Source organism: Artemia sp. Qi Xiang Cuo, chromosome 19 (assembly GCF_049724085.1).
Source record: "Artemia sp. Qi Xiang Cuo chromosome 19, ASM4972408v1, whole genome shotgun sequence".
Taxonomy (NCBI): domain Eukaryota; kingdom Metazoa; phylum Arthropoda; class Branchiopoda; order Anostraca; family Artemiidae; genus Artemia; species Artemia sp. Qi Xiang Cuo.
In genome coordinates, this window is record NC_142812.1 from 25,187,667 (window position 1) to 25,201,709 (window position 14,043).

The following is a 14,043-nucleotide window of genomic DNA, read 5'->3' on the forward strand; positions in this document are numbered from 1 at the left end:
TCCCTGAAGGTTCATCTTAATACCATTGGCATTTTCGGATACCCAGAATAAAATGCACTTCGGACTGTGCTGAAATCATGTAGGTCTCCCAGCTCCTTTAAAAGAAAGTTACAAATATCTAAAGGATAAAATTTTTATTTTTACATTTATTTATTTTAGTATCATGCTTCTTAATATTCTGATATTAGCTACTATATTTTTGTTTGATACTTTCAAGAGGTGTTAGCGCAGGAAGAGTTGTATTAAATTTATTGATAATTGATGGGGTTAGGGATGAAAATTTGAGAGGGCAGGATGCCACGCTGTATTTAAAGTATCTATTATCTAAGGACTCAAAGGTGCATTAAAATTAAAAAAACACACACACACATTGAACTTGAACTTAAAGCATCAAAAGCAAAGAACAACTTCCACAATTTACAACCTTTGCCCCGGGGGATATAGGCGCTCATGTCATATCCGCGTGCAGACTCATTGGACCTTCGACTATTTTGGACAAAACGACTATTTCCAGTTTATAATTCGGTTTTTGGAGTTTAGGGGAAGTTAAATGGAAAAGGGGATGATTGCCCGAATTTTTGACCCTTAAAAGCCAAACTAATTTTTATGACAAATCCGCAATTTTTATGACAACTCTTTCCGTTTGAAGTGACCACGGGGAAAAATAATACATTGAAGCCATGTCCTTCTTTACTTAGGCTGGGCTATTGCACAGCCAATGATATAATTATTTATTTTTTTTTGAAGACTAGCAACACGAAATATTTAAATCACGGGCAGTCGTTCTGTATCAAAGCCACTACTTGAGGTAGTAAGAGGCAATTTTTTTTTCATTTCTTGGGAAATGAAGTTTCAGGAAAAAACAAAAAGATCCAAGTGTATAGACTGCCATAATTATAAAGAGAGGCTCATAAGCAACGCTCGCTCGCATAGATTAAGAGAAGAACAAGAAAAAACATTTTTTCAATTGGTGTTATTTCTGAATATTCCTTTCTTCTAGGAGACTAAGATGATCGTCCAAAGGAGGTACGTCGTTTTATTAAGTCTTTTGTTTATTACTATGATCAGTGTAATAAAGTATACAAATCTCGAAGCAAACTGGAATGCATTCATCCAAATCCAACATCATCAAATAATGGAAGTTGAAATCCAAATTCATTCGCTTAATGACATCAGCAACTACCACGATTTCAATGCGACATTCTTCGTTGAGACTAGCAATGCAAAATACTTGAATCAGAGTCTTACTGTGTCGAAGCCACTGTCCGAGCACAGCATTCACATTTAGTCATATTCTACATGACTGGAGTCCAAGCAACAGCAATCAAAGAGGAAAACCCTAGGATAAGAAATTTTACAAATATCAAAATAGTTCATTTAGAATCAGACAAGTTTTTCACAAGTAAAAATTTAGGACGAATCTACAGGGAAGTTAAAAATAAAACATCAGTACATATGACAGAACATATATCTGATTTGGCGAGGATTGCGCTGCTTAAGAAATTTAGTGGATTATACATTGACACAGATACAGCCCTTATGAAATCTACCGCTCATTTTGAGCCTTTTATATTAAGAAATTTCGCAAACGGCATAATCAAGTGCCGCACAGGAGATATAGTGATAGAAGAAATGCACCGTCGTTTAAGTGAATTCAAATACAACCCTAAATTGTGGAGTGGCTTGGATGAAATACTTATAGAAAGAATAGCAATAGACATTTGTAACATTAACAAAAAAGCAAAGAATTTCGAAGAAGCGGGTAAGAAATGCAATACCACGTTCCTTGACATAAAAGCTTTTTTACCAGTGTACTGGGGTAAATGGGAAGCTTGGAAGGAACTGTTTAGAAAAGATATAGAAATAGAAAAATTTGAAGTTGAGAGTATGCAAGCAGCATATGCTATTCATTTTAGCAACTACTTAACATCGGATATTCCAGTTATAAAAGGCAGAAAACAAATTTTTGAACATATAGCAACAAAGTACTGTCCAATGGTGCATGAAAGCCTGCCTAAGTTTTATAAATGATGGCTAATAAGAAGTTCTTCTCTATAATCAAATTCTCGGTGGTCAATTCGAATATTTCTCGGCATTCAAAAATCAAAATCAAAAGGTACAAAAATGTTGATGTCACCAACTACAAACACAATTTTAAGCCCGTTTTTTGTCTCATCAAAGCGCTAAGATCTTACATCTGCGACCTTACTTCTTTCTGCACAGATTATCGTTTTTCCTTCATCAAAGTGCAAAGATCTTTAATCTCATAGATTATTACTTTTTGCGCCATATTAGCGCTAAGATCTTACAGCTCAGTGCCAAATAGAACATTGCAGAGAGAAATTTTATGACAAACTCAACAAAGTCCTTAGGCCGCTAACACACACAAAGACCACTACGAGAGATGTTTGGAAAAATAAAACAGCCGAAGAAGCAAGATCGGTGTCCTCAGATTTAAGTTAAAATTGTTTTCTGTCAAAAAATTTAAGATCTTAGCAGGTTGATTTGCTAAAAAAGGAAACTATTAACTATTCAGATGCCAATTCGACGAAGTTTATTAAAAAAGAGCAAATAAAACTCCAAAGAGTCAAATTGGATTCTCGAGAGTTCATATGGCGTCCGAAATACGTGATTGGTAGTATATTAATTTGATTTGGAAATTTGATAAAAATATTAAGAAGTGTTGGGTTAAAATACCTATAGAATCTCGTTTTTGACAGTTACCTTGGGGTTCAAACCCACTTTTGATGGTGGATTTCAGGAAATGCTCATTTTAGAAGCTTCTTACTCAGTTATCCCAAATTCATTTCTTTGAGCGGTAAATATTTCGTCAATTTAAAAAAGCTCCCCAATATAAGGCTGATTTTCATTCGATAAAAGTTCAGCTTATAATTTGTGCTCTTCAGACTTTTCATAAAAACGCTATTTCCGTTGAGGCCTTTAAACTAACCAACTTCATCTTTTCAAAATATAAAAAGTCATTTTTTTAAGATATATCAGTAATTAGTTCTTGAGAAAAGATAGCTGTTAGTCAAATAACGAACAGCGTTTCCACATTTTGTGTCCTCAGTGGGCAAAAATCGTCCTAAATACCCACCTGTTCGCAGTATACCACTCCTTCTTTTTAAAAATAATTTCAGTTTCTTCTGTACTGCATTTTCGATGGCTCGGTATTAATGTCACTATTAAATCTTCCCGGCCGACAAGTCCCCCAAATTCACTTGAATGAATTCAGTGTTGGTCGCGAAGAGTATGTATGTAATAAGTATTTCATCCAAACCACTCCAAAATTGAGGGTTGTATTTGAATTCACTTAAACGACGGTGCATTTCTTCTATCACTATATCTCCTGTGCGGCACTTGATTATGCCGTTTGCGAAATTTCTTAATATAAAAGGCTCAAAATGAGCGGTAGATTTCATAAGGGCTGTATCTGTGTCAATGTATAATCCACTAAATTTCTTAAGCAGCGCAATCCTCGCCAAATCAGATATATGTTCTGTCATATGTACTGATGTTTTATTTTTAACTTCCCTGTAGATTCGTCCTAAATTTTTACTTGTGAAAAACTTGTCTGATTCTAAATGAACTATTTTGATATTTGTAAAATTTATTATCCAAGCGTTTTCCTCTTTGATTGCTGTTGCTTCGACTCCAGTCATGTAGATTATAACTAAATGTGGATGCTGTGCTCGGGCAGCGGCTTCGACACAGCAAGACTGTCTGTGATTCAAGTATTTTGCATTGCTAGTCTCAACAAAGAATGTCGCATTGAAATCGTGGTAGTTGCTGATGTCATTAAGCGAATGAATTTGGATTTCAACTTCCATTATTTGATGATGTTGGATTTGGATGAATGAATTCCAGTTTGCTTCGAGATTTGTGTACTTTATTACAATGATCATAGTAATAAACAAAAGACTTAATAAAACGACGTACCTCCTTTGGACGATCATCTTAGTCTCCTAGAAGAAAGGAATATTCAGAAATAGCACCAATTGAAAAAATATTTTTTCTTGTTCTTCTCTTAATCTATGCGAGCGAGCGTTGCTTATGAGCCTCTCTTTATAATTATGGCAGTCTATACACTTGGATCTTTTTGTTTTTTCCTGAAACTTCATTTCCCAAGAAATGAAAAAAAAATTGCCTCTTACTACCTCAAGTAGTGGCTTTGATACAGAACGACTGCCCGTGATTTAAATATTTCGTGTTGCTAGTCTTCAAAAAAAAAATAAATAATTATATCATTGGCTGTGCAATAGCCCAGCCTAAGTAAAGAGGGACATGGCTTCAATGTATTATTTTTCCCCGTGGTCACTTCAAACGGAAAGAGTTGTCATAAAAATTGCGGATTTGTCATAAAAATTAGTTTGGCTTTTAAGGGTCAAAAATTCGGGCAATCATCCCCTTTTCCATTTAACTTCCCCTAAACTCCAAAAACCGAATTATAAACTGGAAATAGTCGTTTTGTCCAAAATAGTCGAAGGTCCAATGAGTCTGCACGCGGATATGACATGAGCGCCTATATCCCCCGGGGCAAAGGTTGTAAATTGTGGAAGTTGTTCTTTGCTTTTGATGCTTTAAGTTCAAGTTCAATGTGTGTGTGTGTTTTTTTTAATTTTAATGCACCTTTGAGTCCTTAGATAATAGATACTTTAAATACAGCGTGGCATCCTGCCCTCTCAAATTTTCATCCCTAACCCCATCAATTATCAATAAATTTAATACAACTCTTCCTGCGCTAACACCTCTTGAAAGTATCAAACAAAAATATAGTAGCTAATATCAGAATATTAAGAAGCATGATACTAAAATAAATAAATGTAAAAATAAAAATTTTATCCTTTAGATATTTGTAACTTTCTTTTAAAGGAGCTGGGAGACCTACATGATTTCAGCACAGTCCGAAGTGCATTTTATTCTGGGTATCCGAAAATGCCAATGGAAAAACATAGTAAAACCCAATGTGACGCCGCAAGATGCCGCAATGGCGCAAAGAAATTACAGGCTTTGTCATAAGATCAAGACAGCTCCATTTTCAAATATTCTAGAGGGAAATTTCTAGCCCAAATTGTAACTCAGCTATAAATTTAAAATCAAAATGCCCGGTAAGCAAACGTGTCTATAGTGTAGTAGGTGTAATCGGCGTAGTCTGTGTAGTAGGTGTAATCAGTGCAGTAAGTGTAGTCGGTATAGTAGGTGTAATTGGTGTAATCGGTGTAGTAGGTGTAATCTGAAGACTGGTATTTTGAAGAGGAAGAAATGATACAAATCTTTGGATACACAAAATAGGAGAATTGTTTGAAAAAAAATTCATTTGAAAACATAAAGAATCATTATATTTGGGATGGTTAGAATCATGATCCCCACCCTGTATGCAAATCTTTGTTCCTTGTTCCAAGCGAAAAAATTACGCCAAGATACAGTTTTTTGGTTCTTGTTGAAACATAGTTAATGGGGTTCACTGTGAGAACTATTATAGAAAGCAAGTTTCAGAAATACAGCAGCTAGAGCTCACGAGGTTTTTTAAAAAGTGTGGAATAAATTGAACACTTGGCACAATGAAACCTTTTCCTTAAATCCTGCAAAAGATCTAAAATCAAATTTATTTAATTGAATAAAATGTTGTTTATTTCAACACATTAACAAGCTCAAATGGGCAAATTTGCGTTTTCTTCAAATAAACATAAAGAATAAATATAACACAGTCTATAGACACACAAATACTATATATCCTGATGTCAAATCTTCAATTAAAATACTTTAGCTAGAAAAATCTCTTTTCTTCTGATTCGAGGGAAAATTACCCTACCTTAGACCTGCCAGAGGCAACCAGGGCATCCACGTGTCTTCGCCAATATTTTCTGAATTGGGCAACTGCGTATATGTCTTCCCAATCGGGTTGAAGAGAAACATTGATGCTTCGCAGATTAGACTGGTATGTTCGTTGCAAAGTGTTCTGAGGTCTTCCCCGTTTTCGACTTCCGTTTGGGTGTCAATGTAATGCGGCTCTTAGGATCTAAGTTTCCTGTTTTCAGAGAACATGGCTCAGGTATCTCCACCTCCAAATTCTAATGATATCAGCCCATGATCGCCCATACGGGGGGAGCACCCACCCCCCCCCCTGGCTGAATGATGCTGCTTTATTTTTATACTTTAGTTCTGAGATTAATATTGTATATCATTAAAGGAACCAATTAGAAGAGGTTTCTCCCCCCGCCCCTTGAACTTCAGCTTATGGGCACCCATGACAGAGTTTTTGGTACTACGTTGAAAATTGAAGATTTTGCGTTAACATTTGAAAAGTGTAGATTAATATATCGTTGATTTTCCTCTTTATTGCATCAGATAGTATTGTATTGTTATTATTACAGTATTCTTATTCATCAGAGGTGTTTTCATTGCATCTTTTATATCCTATGTTGTGTTTTGTTTGTGTTTGTTTGTGTATTTTTTCCCTTTTTTGATTTACTTCTCTATCAGCATTTTATGTGTGTAAAAAGGGTATAAATAAATTATTAATTTTATTATTTTTACTGTTGCATTAAAATTACTTTTCTGTGTTCTTGTTCCAAGACTTAAATTCAAAAGTTTACAGATTTCCCTGCATTTTTTCAAAATTATTTTCACCAAAAATAATGTTCCAAACCCAACAAAATTTTCTTTTAAGGCACTTTATACGAACATAAAATATGTTATGAGTAGAACCTTAAAGGAAGAGAAAAATAAATATCAACACAAGATATTATATCATCGGTCACTTGACCGGACTTGCAGGATTGATCCAAATTGTAAATTTATTTATAAGAAATTATAATATAATAATGAAATTTAAATGTCACTTTCTAAGTCAGAGGATTTGCAGTCCCTGCACCTAAGTAACAAATACTCTGTTTTTCTTAAAAATAATTAACAGGCATTGAAGAGAACAAAATATTCATTACAGTAAAATACGTTTGTGAACAAAATCATTCTTACAAAAAATAAAAAATTGAGGATTTCATTTCAATTCTTTTGTTTTTATAAATTTCATTTAGCAAACTTTTAACTAATCTTAAAATCAACCTTTTGTATTGTCCTTCAAAACAAAATAAAACATCGGAGATTTCAACTGACTACAAACTGAAGAAAATGCAAAATAAAATTTTATTTATTGATACTCTTTGTAAAAACCTCTCAACTTCATTAGATTGTTTCTCTCTCTAGACATACTAGGATTTTTAATAATAGTTTACTATAACTAGGTTTTATAGGAACTTCCATTCTCAAAGCTATATACTATATACTCAAAGCTATATACTGGAAGGATATAATTATATGAACTGTGCTATAGACACACAAATACTATATATCCTGATGTCAAATCTTCAATTAAAATACTTTAACTAGAAAAATCCCTTTTCTCCTGATTCGAAGGAGAATTACCTTACCCTAGACCCGCCAGAGGCAACCAGGGCATCCACGTGTCTTCGCCAATATTTTCTGAATTTGGCAACTGCGTATATGTCTTCCCAATCGGGTTGAAGAGAAACATTGATACTTCGCAGATTAGACTGGTATGTTCGTTGCAAAGTGTTCCGAGGTCTTCCCCGTTTTCGACTTCCGTTTGGGTGTCAATGTATAGTGGCTCTTAGGATCTAAGTTTCCTGTTTTCAGAGAACATGGCTCAGGTATCTCCACCTCCAAATTCTAATGATATCAGCCCATGGTCGCCCATACGGGGCGAGCACCCGCCCCCCCCTGGCTGAATGATACTACCTTATTTTTATACTTTAGTTCTGAGATTAATATTGTATATTATTAAAAGAACCAATTAGACGAGGTTTCTCCCCCCACCCCCTGGAATTCAGCTTATGGGCACCCATGACAGAGTTTTTGGTACTACGTTGAAAATGGAAGATTTTGCGTTAACATTTGAAAAGTGTAGATAATGTATCGTTGATTTTCCTCTTCATTGCATCAGATAGTATTGTATTGTTATTATTACAGTATTCTTATTCATCAGAGGTGTTTTCATTGCATCTTTTATATCCTATGTTGTCTTTTGTTATTGTTTGTTTGTGTATGTTTTCCCTTTTCTTTAATTTACTCCTCTATCAGCATTTTATCTGTGTAAAAAGGGTATAAATAAATTATTATTATTATTATTTTTACCGTTGCATTAAAATTACTTTTCTTTGTTGTTCCAAGACTTAAATTCAAAAGTTTACAGATTTCCCTGCATTTTTTCAAAATTATTTTCACCAAAAATAATTTTTCAAACCCAACAAAATTGTCTTTTGTTTTTTGTCAACAAATTTGTTACTTTATACTAAGTAACAAATACTCTGTTTTTCTTAAAAATAATTAACAGACATTGAAGAGAACAAAATATTCATTACAGTAAAATACGTTTGTGAACAAAATCATTCTTACAAAAAATAAAAAATTGAGGATTTCATTTCAATTCTTTTGTTTTTATAAATTTAATTTAGCAAACTTTTAACTAATCTTAAAATCAACCTCTTGTATTGTCCTTTAAAACAAAATAAAACATCGAAGATTTCAACTGACTACAAACTGAAGAAAATGCAAAATAAAATTTTATTTATTGATATTCTTTGTAAAAACTCAACTTCATTAGATTGTTTTTCTCTCTAGACATACTAGGATTTTTAATAATAGTTTACTATAATTAGGTTTTCATCATACTCTCACTAGGTACGCTACCCGAAAGGTTTTCTAGGGCTCGGTTATTCCCCGCCTACCCCATTTCGCGCCAAGTTTAGGCCTTCCTGATCCAGGATCCCCTGAAATATACTCTGCTGGCCCCTCAGTCGACTAACGTTAATCTTCTCACCAGACTCAACACCACGGGCTAAACTCTTTCCAGGTTCCTCCTTATAGCCTGGAAGGTGGCCTATCAATCGGCTAATGTCAACTCTCTCACCAGTCTCAGCGCCACGTATCCCGACTTGAGTGTCATTCAAAGAATGATCTCGGTTTGTAGTTCCGAAATGCAATTTCTGGTATTTGAGTAGAATTTTAAGCCATATCAATGTTTTTTTTTTTTTAATTTAGGAAATGTATTTGCAGATCTTTGAAAACCTAGAGGTCAAAATGAGAAGGATGGCTTTAGCCGAAGACAAACTATTTGAAGTACAGAGCAACATTTACTACTTGAAATTAGTTTTATATTAGGCAAAAATTTAAGTTCTTTAATTAACCATCATTTCTACTAAAGTTTAGCAAAACCCTTGTATTGATCATGTACTTGTCCTGAATAACAGTATATGTTATACACAAGGAAACAAAATCTGTCAATATTCAATAAATATCAAATCATTAGATAATAAGCAATTGGAGTGAAAACAGTAAATTCTCATCTTAATCAAACAAGTTACCTCAAGCTATATAATCACGGCCAACACTTTCAAATTTTATGAAAGGTTATTACTGAAATGAAAAGCAAATCGTGCAATTATTGTGCAAAATTAACTCCATATATTACCTTTCTCTATTTGAGGTGTAACAAGGCAGTTCTATTAATGCTGCAATGTGGTTTTCGATTTCATTATTAATTACCTTAATAACAAGATATCAGACAAATAATCAAAATAAAAAGAGCGCAGTAAGAAATGATAATACAATATAACTAGCCAGAAACAACAGTGAAAACAGGCTTGAGAGAAAGAAATAAAGCGTATTTCCTCTCTTTGTCTCAAGATTATCTGCCAACTGTAGGAATAATAAAGCAGAACACTTATACTGAAATTAATTCAGCCCAAAGTCCAGCAGCCACAGGGAATGTGGCTGATTTGAATATAATCCATAGTACGAAAATAATAGGTCAAAGCAGAAATATCAGACTTAAATTTAATGTAGTATCGACTATGAAACATTTCTAGTGAGGCTTGTCCCGTGTCAACATTCTGCACATACGAAAATCAGATAAAAATTAGGTTTTAAACTTCCCCCACAAGAGTCAATTTACTTTAATGGTAAAGATAATTTTTGAGTGATCTCCTATCAGAAACCTAGTTAGGCTAAGCCTAATGTCAGTTCTGATACGGGTGAACTATCCACGATTTTGTATGTGTCATATACAAGTAGGTTTGACAAAAACCTAAAGAACTGAAACAATAATGACTATTTCTCTGTTTAATGCGTTCAAGACATCACAAATAAAATATATGCTGCGCCCTGTAGTACCGACTGACGGAGATACTAGTGACTCAGATGAATTTTACTTACAGTTACAGGAGAAAATAGACAGGGTTCCAGGTAGAAATGTGATGTTAGCACTGGGAGATTTTAACGCCCAGGTCGGTAGAAATAGGGATAGATGAACTTTTGCAATTTTGTAGGAATATCAATCTAGTTATAACCAATACGGTGTTTGGTCATAAAATGGCTCATAGGTTAATATGGTATTCACGTGATGGTAAGACAGCAAACCTTATTGATTATGTTTTAGTAAACCGAAGACTGGAAAGATCAATACAAGATACAAGGGTATATAGGAGTGCCGTTATTGATGTTAAAAGTAAAGATCACCATCTAGTAGTGTCAAGGGTTAATTTAAAGCTGAAATATCAGAAGGGTAGCTACCTCTCGGGAAGTTATGATACTGGTAGACTCTAGGATGAGAATTTGAGAGAAACTTTCCAGGAACAGCTGAATGCTAAACTTGAGAGTTTAAAATTTGATAATGTAGAAGAAGGTTGGAATAATTTTAGATAAATAATTTGTGAAGTTGCTGAAGGTGAACTAGGGAAGAAAGCTAGAACTGCAGCTAAGCATATTAGTGAAAAAGCTTTATGTTTAATAGAAAGGAGAAAGAACTTGTACCAACAGTATCTGAAAGATAGATCATATGAAAACAAAGTGAATGTAAAGAAAGTGGATAAAGTATTAAAATATGAACTAAGGAGGTATGAAATGTAGGCTATGGATAAAATTGCCGAAGATCTGGAAGATGCAGCTGGACGGCATAATAGTAATATATTGTACTGATATGTTAACAAATTGAAAGGGAGTAGTCAATGCGGAGTTGGCCCAGTTAAAGACAGGAATGGGACCGCAATTAGCGATAAAGAAAAGACTGAAGAGAGATGGGCCGAACATTTTGAGAATTTGCTTAACATAGATATAGAGGAGAATGAAAAAGTTTGTGATACCTTGGATTTGAAGGAAGATTTGTTTAGTGAGGAGGAATTAACAACAGTACTAAAAGGATTAAAAAATAATAAGGCTCCAGGTGCTGATAGGGTGGTAAATGAGTATCTTAAATATGGTGGCTCTGAGGTTAGAAATAAGTTACTGAAGATTATGAATATGGTTCTTGAAAAAGGGTAAATATCTAACGATTTTAGATAAACCTTAATTAAGCCACTTTATAAGAAAGGTGATAAAAATGAGTGAAGTAATTATCGAGGCATTAGTCTGGTCTCGGTAAGTAGTAAATTACTTAGTGATATGGTACTTTTGATACTGAAAGATGCCGTAGACAAAGTTTTAAGAGAAGAGCAGTGCGGTTTTAGAAAAGGTAGAGGATGGGTCGACCAAATTTTCATTCTTAGGCTAATAATTGAGAAGTGCCTGAGTTTTCAAACACCTTTGGCCCTCAGTTTTATAAATTAAGAGCAAGCGTTGGATTATGTTGATAGAAGAGCTTTAGTAAAGGTGTTATCCTTTTATGATATACCAGACAAATACATTAAAGTGATTAGTGCTATGTACGAGAATAACACTGCTGCGGTCAAAGTAGGAAATAAGGTTAGCAGCTGGTTTTGTATGAAATCAGGAATTAACCAGGTTTGTCTTCTATCCCCCTTTATATGGATTAATTTGATGGACTTTGTCTTAAGGAGCACAAGAAAGGAAATGGGAGACCACGGAATCAAATGGGGAGGAAAAAGTCTCCTAGACTCAGATTATGGTGATGATTTAAGCATCCTAGATGAAAGTGTAAGCAAAATGAATGAAGTTTTATAGGTTTTACAAGTTCAGGGTGCTAGAATTGGTGTGAAAATTAATGTTAGGAAGACTAAGTCGCTAAGGCTAGGAATAAGTGAAGATGAAGAGGTGACGTTGGGTAATGAAAAGATTGATCAGGTGGGCAGCTTCACTTACCTTGGTAGTATTATGAGTAAAGACTGTGGGAGCATTGAAGATGTTAAAAGTAGAATAGCCAAGGCTCAGGGTGTTTTTTCCCAGTTAAAAAAGTTTGGAAGAATAGGAAGATAAATCTGCAAACCTAGATTAGAATATTAGAAGGTACAGTGATGACAGTGGTCAAATATGGCTGTGAAGCATGGTCGCTCCGAAAAGCGGATGAAGATTTGCTACATGTTTTCCAGAGAAATTGCTTAAGGATTGTTCCCGATACCCGGATGACTGACCGTATTTCAAACAATAGGCTATACGAAAAATGTGGTTCAATACAGCTCTCTAGGGCTTTAATCAAAGAAAGATTGAGGTGACTAGGGCACGTTGTGTGGATGAAGGATGAAAGATTGCCGAAGATTGTTCTTTTCGGCCAACCGTCTAAGGCTAAACGGAAATCAGGTCTTCCCCGTCTTGGGCGGGATGACGTCATAAAGAAAGATATAGAGGAAATGGGAACTTCGTGGCTTTGAATAGATTGGGGGGAGGAGGAGCATGCGTGGCTTTGTTGGCCTCTGGTGGCTTGGTGCTACAGTGAGTTGTTAGCAGTTGTAGTTCAAAAATTAGTATCTTTTCTTCGCTTTCCCTAAGACTGTGAAGTAACTACGGGCAAGCCAATTGCCGAGCCAAAAAGATACAGAGAAAAACAAAATAACGCCATTTTTGGGAAATAACAAATAAGAATAAGACATAGAATATGAAAGTTAGACATTGAAGACCGTAGTAAGACAGTGAAAACTAATCATACATGGAATGTCAACCACTTTTAAATCAACAAATTAAATGACAATCATCAAAAACGACCAAATTAAAAAAGAAAATCACCTTCTTTCTTTTATTCACATTTTAAATAATGTACGTATTATCTAAAAGCCTACTGATTTTTTCACTTGAAATATTATTTTAAACTAATTACAACAATAAACAATGAGTAATAGGCTACTACCATTTGATTCCCCGTGTTGTTTAGATGAACAAACGTCCAAGGCCAAACAAAAAGTAGGTCGTTCCCGAATTGAGTGCGAAGAGGTCGCAAGAAAGGATTTAAAGAAAACTGGTGCTCCTTAGGAGGGTGTGAAGAGGGTTGCTCTGAACAGGTTGGTATTGAGGAGGAGCGTCTGCAGTTGTGTCACCCTCAGGTGGCTTGGTACTGTAGTGTGTTGCTAACAATATCAGTAGTTGTTTTTGATTCCCTCTTCAGCAAATTTTTCAAAATATATTTATTTGCTGTCATGACGTCTGTGTCCCAGCCCCCAGCCTCTGTTCAAAATTGACATAATAGCAAATATACCAGCTCAAATAAACTGACACATCCTATTTCTCAATATTTATTGAATAATAAAACAAAAAATAACACTACTTTACTGAAAACAAAAACCGCATCGGTTGCGACCCAATAATTTACCCAAGCATTTATTGTGTTTTTAAGTGTTCGTGTTGAAGTTTGTTCCGAACCCAATCATAATTTTTTCAAAGTGTTTTCTTTGTATATACTGGTTTTATTTGGTGTTTGTGACCTTTCTTTTACTTATATTCTTTTGTTTATGCTCTGTCTTTTATCTTTTTTGGAATATATTAGCCTACTGTGGCTAATTTAGGCTATTGAGAAGGAAACATGTTGAGAAAACAATTCTTGCTTCAAAATATGTAGAAAAATTGTATTTAACGCATTTTGAAGGCGCTTCCATTATGCTTTACCCCCTTCCCCAATATGCGAACATATAGCCCAAAATTGTAGATTCCCCTTGTTTTTCCGTTTCGTGATTTCGTCAGCGTTGATTCAATTTAAGGGTACATTGGTTGAAACGAAAGTGACGCATAACAAAATACATGGGAAAATCCTATAAACTGGAAATGCGGGGTCGGTCGAAAACAGGATCAGCCGCTTTGTGGCAT

The 14,043-nt window shown here is 34.7% G+C and overlaps 1 protein-coding gene and 2 pseudogenes across 2 annotated transcripts in view; 2 read left to right on the forward strand and 1 right to left on the reverse strand.

Annotated features, from left to right (window-relative positions):
* Window positions 1–1,009: 1,009 nt before the first annotated feature.
* On the forward strand, window positions 1,010–2,763 carry LOC148940648 (lactosylceramide 4-alpha-galactosyltransferase-like; annotated as a pseudogene).
* Window positions 2,764–3,185: 422 nt separating this feature from the next.
* On the reverse strand, window positions 3,186–3,956 carry LOC148940649 (alpha1,4-N-acetylgalactosaminyltransferase 2-like). Its single transcript, XM_089105032.1, has one exon. It carries the CDS (start codon window positions 3,954–3,956, stop codon window positions 3,186–3,188), a length of 771 nt encoding a protein of 256 aa, XP_088961158.1.
* An 8,686-nt stretch (window positions 3,957–12,642) lies between these two features.
* LOC148940650 (aldehyde dehydrogenase, cytosolic 2 pseudogene) overlaps window positions 12,643–14,043 on the forward strand; it is a 10,735-nt pseudogene continuing 9,334 nt past the window's right edge. The window contains exon 1 of the transcript XR_016143356.1: window positions 12,643–12,681. The product of XR_016143356.1 is annotated as an aldehyde dehydrogenase, cytosolic 2 pseudogene (transcript). The remainder of the gene's footprint in view (window positions 12,682–14,043) is intronic.